The sequence below is a fragment of the Buceros rhinoceros genome, unplaced genomic scaffold (assembly GCF_000710305.1).
Source record: "Buceros rhinoceros silvestris isolate BGI_N320 unplaced genomic scaffold, ASM71030v1 scaffold11184, whole genome shotgun sequence".
Lineage (NCBI taxonomy): Eukaryota > Metazoa > Chordata > Aves > Bucerotiformes > Bucerotidae > Buceros > Buceros rhinoceros.
In genome coordinates, this window is record NW_010408808.1 from 1 (window position 1) to 10,929 (window position 10,929).

At 41.8% G+C, this 10,929-nt stretch overlaps 1 protein-coding gene across 1 annotated transcript in view; it reads right to left on the reverse strand.

Moving 5' to 3' along the window:
- Positions 1 to 7,613: 7,613 nt before the first annotated feature.
- The window catches only part of LOC104492428 (chromosome unknown open reading frame, human C5orf63), a 4,466-nt gene continuing 1,150 nt past the window's right edge, over positions 7,614 to 10,929 (reverse strand). The window contains exons 2-3 of the mRNA XM_010134987.1: positions 8,540 to 8,596; positions 7,614 to 7,793 (exon numbers count right to left, since the gene is read on the reverse strand). Of these exons, the coding sequence (XP_010133289.1) occupies positions 7,614 to 7,793; positions 8,540 to 8,596 (237 nt within the window). The remainder of the gene's footprint in view (positions 7,794 to 8,539; positions 8,597 to 10,929) is intronic.

Below are 10,929 nucleotides of genomic sequence, written 5' to 3' on the forward strand. Positions count from 1 at the left end.
CGGGCGGCAGCCGGGTGAAGACGCTTGTCCCCACGGCCTCACGGGCGCTCCCGCCGCCGGCACCTGCGGGAGCGTTAAACGGGGACTCTCCCCGTGCCCGCACCAGGCCGCCGGGTAGCAAAAGGCGTTTCGATGTGAACGGGAACGGTGCGAGACCCGAGTCTAGATTTAAAAAAAAAAACCAAAAAAACCCAAACCAAACAAAAACCCAAACCCCAAACAAAGAAACCTTAAACATGGAAAACCAGTCACTTTCAAAGAAGTCAAAACCTCAGAGTACCTGCGTCTAGGCACTCTGAGAGAAAGAAAGAGCTTTTCTGAAGCCTGCTGCACGTCTGCTTGTGCAGACATCGATGAAAACATCCAAGTCCAAGTTGCCGAAATTCACGTGAAGCTGTAACTAAAACGACAGCTCCAAGTTCCTAAGACAGCAAGGAATAACCTAAAGGAAACCTGAAGGCTAATATTTTTGTTTGCTTAATTGTAGTTCTCCATTTCATGGCCATTCTCAAGCAACCTTTCTTTTGTTAAAATACACATGAACATCACAGGGCTGAGATAGCATCTGTATTTTTGTGAAAGTTCTGTGTTCTCTTGATACAACTGCACACTAAACCACCAAGATACGCCTAAATGTTGCCAGAAGCCTAATCACACGGGGGGTTTGTCTGCTTTCTCACCAGTGGATCCAAACCTATCTGGCTTTGTGTTCACTCGTCGTGACACAGGTGCTTTTCTAGGTGGAAAGGGAAGCTGCGTACAGGTGCTACTTATGTATTTAAAATAAAAGAAGAGGACCCAGTACTGGTTGTTGGAGTTACTCAGTAAAGGTTGGCAGGTGGCAGGTGTATTACATTAAGCAGAAAAGTTGATTTTTACTGGAGCGGGAACATTAACGAAGTCACTTGAAACCCAGCCTTGCGGACAGATCTGCAGTGACAACCCTTTCCACCACAGAGACTCTGCTGCAAGGAATATCTCACCTCTTAGACTAGAAGCTTAAACACACATCTAGACCTATACACACATCAAATCTATCTGTGTAAGAGTGGTTTCTGACCACTCTTTAGTCTTTCAGCATTGAATTTTGCAGTGGTGCTCTTCAAGCACTTGGCTCCAAACAAAGACTGTTTTGTGAGAGACAAAATTAATGAGCCTGTGTACCAGTGGATTGGTGTCCTTTATCACACAAGGTGAGCCTGCAAATGCAGCATGAAGGATGAAACTCCTGCTCCAACTCTATGTGGGCCAACTCGTAATGATTAAATTACCTGATACTGGTGTAGGCTCAGGTACTGCACAAGTTGAGAGGACTTTATGCCTGGGAGGCATTAGACGGGAGTGGAAAACCCCACCACATCAGTGCGCCATGGATAATACCAGACTTCCAAAACCAAGGTTCTGCTTCCCAAACTGAGACCCGAACCTTGTGCTTTTGTCACAGGAAACGCAATGGCAAGAACACACATCATCATAGGATTTGCCTTATGCAGCATTATCACTAGGATAAGCCCACCAGATCCTTCTGATCTGACAGAAATATGGTAGCAGAATTGATTGAAGAGGTTTGGAAAATTAATGAATTTCACCTCAGTCACAGCTTGTATGCCTAAACCAAAAGCCACTGGCAATCCTCTTCCACTCTGAGCCCAGGAAATAAACGCATCAGCAGCCCTTGACATTATATGGAAAACCAGTTCCAATATGCATAGGGAGCCAAAGCTCCACACCAAGGAAATTATACCTATATATAACATGGCTGGAACAGACTAGACGCCAGCTTGGTACGGAATGAGAAATGCCGTTTTGTATTTAAACCACCTGAAGAGGACTTGGGGTGGCAGTATGAGTGGTGCCATACCCTCTGTCAATGTCCCATGGGGCACTAACGTACACTATTCCACATAGAGTGTAGATGACCATCCCTTAAAGTACACCTAACGCTGAATACCACCTGGTGTATTAGCTAGCTTAGGGAACAACTGCCATCTACGTGTCATGAACAGGATGGCTTTTGTCCTCTGGATCGTACCTGGATATTGACTAGGGAAGGTTCTAGCTGAATAGGAAGCAATGAAAGGATTGTCTAGATTGGGTATAAAAGGGAGTCCTGCCAGGGGCTATTTTCAGCCCTCCCTGGAGCAACAGGCCTGTAACTTGAGGTCCTCCTGGTGGCAAGGGACGCCTACCACAGATACTGCCCAGGGCTAAGTGCCCTCACTTTAACTAGTGAGTGAGAGCAGCCTACAGATCCTTCCCCTTCCTCCTCCCCCACCCCACACGACCCCCTGTTTAAACCCTAAAAGCTTTTAGGTCTTCCTTGTAGCTGCCCATACTTGGTTTTGTTATTATTGTATAGCTAAGCATGAATCAACTCTGATAGCATCTAAACATGTAAAAAAACCTGTAAAGACACTTACTTTTTGCAAAAATTAGTTAGATTCCGTATCTGGTGGTCGGTGGTTTTGTTCATGATTACATAGTCCAAGACTCATTTCTTTAGAACAAAGGCTAAAAACACACGGCCTATAGTAAGGCCCTAAATTAAAGCCGATAGTTTTATATGCCCTGATTCCCACAAGTCAGTTTTCAGTTGGACTTCCCTAATTGTTGAAACTTTCCTGTTCAGGTGTACCTCACAGCTCCAGTCCTACCCTGCAAGAACTCAGGTTTGGTTATCCAAGGTCCAGCAAACTTCACAAGAACGGATCACAGCCTTCAGGTCAGCAGGGCATAACAGAAAACAGACATGATATTGGTACAGTATGGAGCAAAGCTGACTGGAAAGTGATGCTGTTATGGAGGAAAAAAATGAACTATGATCTTGCAAACACTTGCACATGTGGCTTTGTTTACGCCCATGAGTTGCTCCGCTCATAGCTAACCCAGATGGCCATGCAATTAAATGTTAATACATGTGCAAGACAAATAGTTTGTAACTTTAAGAACTGGCTACACCTACATGCAGACCTTTTTGTTATTTCGGGGAGTTAGATGCTAATAAGAGAGATAAAAAATACAATAGAAATGAGACCCATATTTTACAGAGATCCTTCTTTAAGGAGCTAGGAGGAAATCTGTATCACAGGCCTATTTCGATGGGAAGACACTCTGCTGGGAGTGCTATGCTTAAAGAAATGAGACAATCACTTCTATGTGCTGTGTGTAATTTAAAGGCACAGTTAAAGAGCCGGAGAAGTAGAACATATAAGCAAGTAAGCCTAGGATTTGTTATTTATAGTTGTTGAAGATAGGACACCGCTTTTTAACTGGCCAGAAATAAGTTCATCTTGTATTCAAGCTCTTTTTACAGTTCAGGGATAGTACATTACGGAGCTTTGCTCCTGCCAACATTCTCTGTCAGAAGAGTAAATAGCCAGTTTTCATGAGGTTGCATAGGCCTCCATAAATATACGCCTTCTCATTTTAAGGTTATATGTTAACTGATTTTATCAGAGAGACGTATGTGCTGGGAGCCTGCTGAATTTATTACATTCAAAAGAAGAAAAAACCTTCAAAATAATGTACGATACGGCCTTCCTTGTTTTTCAAAAATGAAGGTGTCAGACCTCCTAGTCATGCTAAGCCACATACGCACTTGTACAGTCTCTGCACATGTCAAAGGAAATGGTAAGTATTTGAGGTAAAATTCTGGTCCCATTGAGGTTAATAAATTATTTGGCCTACAGGACCAGAAATTCACATGACTTTTTAGGAATGCTAACAGCAGGGAAATGGACGATGATGCTGAAACACTTTATCCGATCTACTGCTTAGATGATGTGAACTCTTAGTGTTCACATGTGAAGATAGTCACTGAATGCCTTATTATTCCTCTGACAGAGCTGCAGGCTTCGGAAGAGGTGGCCTCCTGGAGTTTTTATTTCAGTATTCTGCATTCCTCAGAGAAGACAACAGTGAAGCGAACGTCTTCAACAACCTTGACACAACCTAATAAGAAACATGCAGTAGCATCTACAATCCAAAATGAACTGTCAGCCTCTTGCTCATCTCCTGTCCTGTGGTGCTTTTATGTGGAAACATTATAGCACAGCTCCTTCTTTGAGGTGTGCCACCAACACTTCATATTGACATGTTTCCACTTACTTTGTGTCCAAATTGATGGAACTAGGGCTTCCACTCCCTTAAAGAGCAGAACAGTAACACCTTCTCAGATATTGCTGGAAGGTTTTGGCAGTATATCCCGTGTTTTGGTTTTGGAAGGACAGGGCGGTGTTTGGAGAGGAGTGGCTGGCAGTGACCTTTCCATACCAGACATCACCCTGGAGTCCAGGCCTGCGGCTTCCACATCAGTCTACGATGACTCTTCTCACACACATGAATCTGCTACTTTTGCTGACAAGGAAAATAGGACTGAAGCATGTGCAATGCAAGGTTGTGTTTTACTGCACACCAAAAGAGTTGGAAGAAGCAGCCACCCCTTCTCTATATTATACGCAACTAGCATCCACAGCCAGAACTAACGGAAAACCTCCACCTCACTGATAAAGGCTACAGCATAGACAAAAGCTATAATAAAAATCCTGTTATAATTCACTTGATTAGGGGAGAAAAAAAATCTGGGACTGGCCACAGAAGAAAACTTCCACAGTCTGAATGAATATGGAACAAGGGATTCATCATCTCCTATATTATTAAGACATTTGTTTTCAGTTCCCTTGTTTCTTCTTCCCCAAACAGCCCTTATTAAAAATAAAACATAGGCAAATTTCTCTCTGATAGCTATTCCGGCCTCTGTCAGTGATGATATTTGGAATGGGGCAAGCCTACATGACCTCTGCCCTCCGTATCTTTGAGTTAACAACACTGTATTTTAGAAAAGAACTTGAACTATGGTTGAAAAGTGCTGTGTGTCAGTTCTCTCATTAGAAAACTTTAGTAAGGAAAATCCCAGGCCTTCTGAAACAGTTTCAGATAATAGAAGGAAAGCAAATGGCACTTGCTTGCTGATTGTAATTCAGACCTACTATTTAATGGTAACTTCTGGTAAACTTAGAATTTTGTCTGTAGCATTATAAACTCCAGAAAGTATAGAAGTTTCTGTCTCAAAGGTCCTGTTCTTCTGTCGATGAAAAGCACTGTGGATACAGCAAAGCTATGCTGCAACATGTAACTCAAGAAGCATCTTGCTATTTCAAGTTTTGCCTTTTTTTCTTATGCTGGGGAAAGCATCACACTTACTGCTTTGTCAGGTTACTCAAGTTCAGTCACTTACTCCTGAGAAGTTTCAGCTTTTTTAACCATTTCCTTAACTTACTCTTCCTCTACAATGTAAATGACCGCACCAGGGTAAAGCTCTAGAGGTAACGTGAGATTTCAAAATGGATGAACTGGTTACTTAAAAGTCAGGATGAGTGTTTTCTTTTAGAAGCAATGTTTGGCTGCTGTAATTTCAGATTTGGATCAAACAGTTACAGAACTGCTGATTAAATACCTCAAAGAGGTTTAAGCTGATGCTGAAACTTCTAAGCATCTCCTCAGTTCTCGCAAATCTAGTAGATCTACCCTGTTTGATGCCACTTCAGGAGAGTGAAGCACGGACATTTCTGAAGTCCTTTGAATCGCAGGGCATAGTTAGATGATCTGTCACATGCTAAAGACACTGTAAGATGGGGCCATATAGGAACTGCCCACTTTGACCATAGTAGATGAGATGGCTTCTTACTGAACTCTACCCCAAAAGCTGAAGTCTGTAACCAGTTCCAGTGAATTTGTTTCCTGTTCTAACTGGGTATTGTGGCTGAATTCCACACCCCACCACCCCCATGAAGACCTGTCAAGTATCCCTGTTTAAATTTCTAGTGATGAGAGACAACCATAGATAACAAAATACCAACAACTTTCTCAAGTGCTTATTACAGACTAGTCAATGTAAACCAGTTGACAAATATACCTCCAGGAGGAGGAATCAACTTAGGCATTGTTTGTCTACCTCACATTCCCATCTTAACAATGATGCACTTAGGAGCTCAAAGTTACTGTAGCAGATAAAATAGACTTAAGTGCACTATTTGCTCATCCCATTAAAAAAAAATAAACTATTCAGTGTTCATATGTTAGTAACGGCTGTATCTAATTGTGATGATTGTTTTATAGATGAGCTTCTATAGATCTGCTTCAGTGAGAGTCTGCTGCCTTTAATCAAGTGTCCTTCTCATTCACAGTAAATGCCCTCTTCTCCATTTCAAACAAGCGCTTTGGAGCACTCCTAAGACTTCATCCTGAAACACACTGGTGGGATGACCCTGGCTGGATGCCATATGCCCACTAAAGCCATTCTATCACTTCCCTCCTCCACTGTGCAGGGGAGAGAAAATGTAACAGAAGGTTCATGGGACAGGGAGATCACTCAGCAGTTACCACCACTGGCAAAACAGACTCAACTTGGGGAAATTAGTTTATCACCAATCACATCAGAGTAGGATAATGAGAAATAAACCCAAAACTTAAAAAGACCTTGCCCCCAAACCTCCCTTCTTCCCAGGTTCAATTTCATTCCCAATTTTCTCTTCCTACCCCCCAGCAGCACAGAGGGACGGTGAACAGAGGTTGTGGTCAGTTCACCACATTGTCTCTGCCACTCCTTATTCCTCAGCAGGAGGACTCCTCGTTCTTCCCCTGCTCCTATACGAAGTCCTTCCCACAGGAGTCAGTTTTCCATGAACTTCTCCAACATGAGTCCTTCCTACAGTCTACAAAAACTGCTCCAGTGTGGGTCCCTTCCATGAGGTGTGGTCCTTCAGGAACAGACTGTGTGACCCCAACAGGGGTCACAAGTCCTGCCACCAAACCTGCTCCAGCGTGGGCTCCTCTCTCCACAGGTCCTGCTAGGAACTTGCTCCACCACAGGCTTGCAATCTCCTTCAGGGCACATCCACCTGCTCTTGCATGGGGTCCTCCACAGGATGCAGATGGATATCTGGTCCACCATTAACCTCCTTGGGCTACAGAGGGACAGCCTGCCTCACCATGGTTTACACCACAGGCTGCAGGGAAACCTCTGCTCTGGCACCTGGAGCACCTCCTTCCCCTCCTTCTTCACTGACATTGGTGTGTCTGCAGAGTTTGTTTTCTCACATATTACCATTCTCCTCTCCAGCTGCAATTGCCCATACTTCCCCCCTCCCTTTCTTAAATACGTTATCATAGAGGAACTACCACTGTCACCAATGGGCTTGGCCTTGGCCAGCAGTGGGTCTGTCTTGGAGTCATCTGGCACGGGCTGTATTGGACACAGGAAGTTTCTAGCAACTTCTCACAGAAGCTCTCTTTGTAGCTCCCCTGCTACTAAAACTTTGCCATGTAAACCCAATACAAGCACATTTCACTTTATCTGCTGTTACGAAGCAGCATTTACTCTGTCACTGAAAAGCTGGCCTACAATAGCAGCAGATGAATGGTACAGAAAAGGTTGCTACTGGTGCAGCTGAGCTGGATTATTAATACAAAATAGAATTCAAGTCATTCAAGATTTTTAGGACACTGGTACCATACATTCTAATAAACATAAGGCCAAATAATGAATACTGCTTTTTCACACAATATATGTTGCACAGTCCTTCGAGAGTCACACCAAAGCAGCTGCATTTTCTTCACTGGTTTCTGTCATTTTGCAACTCCATCTTCATAAGCTGATCTTCAAACTTTTGAATGTCTACTTGATGCTTCATTATGAACTTCCCATTTAAATGAAAAACAGGTATGTCATATTTGTATTTATCGTACCAAAACGAGTTCTCTGGAAGGGTAATATCCACCTCCTGCAAAATAAACTGTGACAGAAAAGATGTTACTACCTCCTGGACATCGAAAAACAATACCTGCTTGTCCTTTGATTCATATTTTTTTCAGAAATGCAAGGCTGTTTTCTTGATGCTTTTGGATTTATTCTTCTATGTTGTAGACAAGTGACCATTTTGTATGCAGCCATGTACGCAGAAATGTATGCAGCCACAATCCTTGGCTGTGTGTCTGCAAAGGACTCTCTTCCTAGTCCATAACAATATTCCCAATCCTCTGTGTAGAATCACTCTCCTGTAAGCACCAACCACAACAAATGTGCAGCTGGCAACACATGAGCCTGTTACACAGCCTTTTAATGCTTCTGTCAACAGCTTCTTCCTTCAAGAAAGAGATCAAAACCTGGTTGAAGAACAGCAAAAACTGCTATCACATATAGTTCAAATATTTGAACTATACTAACACCCTTCCCAAATGACATCATTAGCTAACTCAAAGAAGTTGCAAACTACTCTGTCAGACAAGGCAATAGTATTTAAAAAAGCAGTGTTTTTAAAAACTGTTGCATCAAGGTATACATTGGTTTAGTTTGCCAATGATTATTTGAGTAGCATTGTCACAAAATGCTTTTGGATAGTGAGTTTTAAGGAAATCAGTGATGAAATTGTCTTGAAGGGGTCACCCATGAAACCAAATGCAAATAAATCCAAGCAAGTCTCTTTTACAAAGAAAGAATCCTTTCTGTACAGAAAACGTATATTGTATTGCAATACATTACCCTTCTCTTATATGGCTCAAGCGCTTCTTTTGCTTCATCACATAGTGGGCACGGTTTCTAAAGAAAAATATTCAGATAAATTTAAAGCATATAGTAAAACACAGAGATCACTTGCACTGTGAAGTAACATAGACAAACAGGAGTGATCATTACTGTAAACAGGGGTTCCCTCCCCTGTACCATCCTGTCTTACTGCTTTAAGTCTTTAATGGCGAAGCATGGATGAAAAGAAAACTATTCAGCCACATAATTTAATTATTCCTCATTTGCTATTTTTTTTCTCATGATGCAAATTAACGGTATTCAATGGCTCTTGTAGAGGCTGATTCAAGGGCATGTTTTGGAAGGTTGTGCACAGACGCTTTCTTTTGGTCAGCTGCAAAGAATATTCAAAGCATTGCCATCACCAGCCGAAAACAAATGCAGGTACCTCTTTCCAAAGAATGATTTCCCTTGATAGAAGGAGAATGAGGAAGTCATGAGCAATTTCTAATCTGTTTCAGAAGGTCTCTTGGTCAGTTCAAATAGCAAAAGATGATTTAAGATAACTTGGCTTACTTTGCTCGAAAGGAATTAAGTATGATTCTCCAACCTGCAGAGCTGGGAGGACAGTAACCTCTAGCAAAGAGAACTGCTAGAGCTGCAGTGTTTTGACTTGTGATGGGGTTAAAGAAAACCTCTAAGTTTTGAAAACTCCTGGGTCTTCCACTACAGTTATACAGCTGACTTCTGTTGATCATGCCTCACGATCATAAGAGCAGTGCATCACTGAAGAAGTGACTCACATGAAAGCATGTTGCTTCAGTGTTTGTAATGGCAGAATTTGGCCTGTAATTCATATAGCAAAGTACACAGTAGTGAAGGTGATGGCTCTGTCCCTCTGCCCTGAAAGACCTCTCACAGCTGGAAAAGATGTTCTCCTCTCTCTCCCACAGGAAGTCTTCCTAGGGCTTGTTTAAACATAGAGTTAATCTGGAACAGCTACTTCTTGTTTCCTATATGTGAATTAATTTGAATTAAATAATCCATTTTAAATTCATATCTAATCTAAATTGTCTTTCCCACACAGGTAAGTCCTTTTGCTCAAAAAACCTATGCAAGATGCTAAAGATGAAGAGTGCTTGTTCTTGCTGCTTTTGGAGGAACTGATATACCTGACATTTGTGACTTAAAAGGAATGTCGCAGAACCCTGCACATCAGTTTTGTAATGTGCCAGGCTCCTCAGAGTTAAAGTAGGACATAAATGGCTTCTCTAGGCCTATGGAGATCTTTCTGACATCTCACATAAAAGCATTTGACACACTAAGTTGACTCTTAGCATATAACAAATAGTATGTTTACATTCCTGTTCTGATGACAAACTTCAACACTATGTGGCACTAACAAGATTGAAACTGGTTTCAAATCAGATAGTGAACTATTTCAGTAAACAGTGAAATCTGCTTAAACAGTCTGTTTACATTAGTACATATTTTTCAGAAGAAGAGTGCAACAGCAGGTCTTTGCCATCATTTGCTTTATATTAATTTGTAACAGGTCTGCCTGGATAGAGCTGTCTCGGACAACCTTCTCTCTCAGATGTGTGTTACAGTGGCAAAAGGGACTCCCACTGCTGAAGTAGAAAAATTCCTTCCCAGAGTGACATATGCTGAGCTGATTGGTAGATCTGTTAGACGGTATATGTGGTGGAAGAGGCAGATTTATTTCTACATATAATAGCTATTTATGCTACATACTACAGTTTTGTGATCATTTTAATCTGGTACTGCTTCTGAAAGAAGCAGACCCATCTTCCTGTCACTACTTATTTTGTGCTGTCATAAGCACTCAGACAGCTGCACAGTAGAGCTAGACAGGAGAACTGGTTTGAGCCAATACTATACGCGCAAAAAAAATAAAATATTTTTTTTAACCTGGAGCAGCTGTTGAATGAATGCTTGTGTTGGCTTAAAAGGAGCCTGCAAAGGGAAAACCATTTGGCAGTGCTAGCTTCTATCAGTTCGAAGTGGCTGCAGAAGTCACAGCTCCCTCCTGCCATTTCCTGCTCTTTTCTCCTTATTCTTAAAAATAGGAAGGAGAGAAAAAGCAGTTAATTAGCATCAACTAAGAGTGCAGATTACATTTATTTTAAAGTAGTCTGCATTTTGTTTTGCAATTGCCGGTGGTATCAAACACAAAAAACATTTAAGTTAAAAACACATTCAACAAGAGGCCACTTTAGAGGACTGCTTGAACTCTGCTATTAGAAAGTCTGATTTCACACAGTGTCTTACTAGTAAGAAATTTTAAGACACAAAAATCATACAAAGATGTTTTTTCCAATTATTAATCCAAAAGTAGTTTGTGGTTCCCTACCTTATCACATGTGGATTACGAACGAGTTGACGCT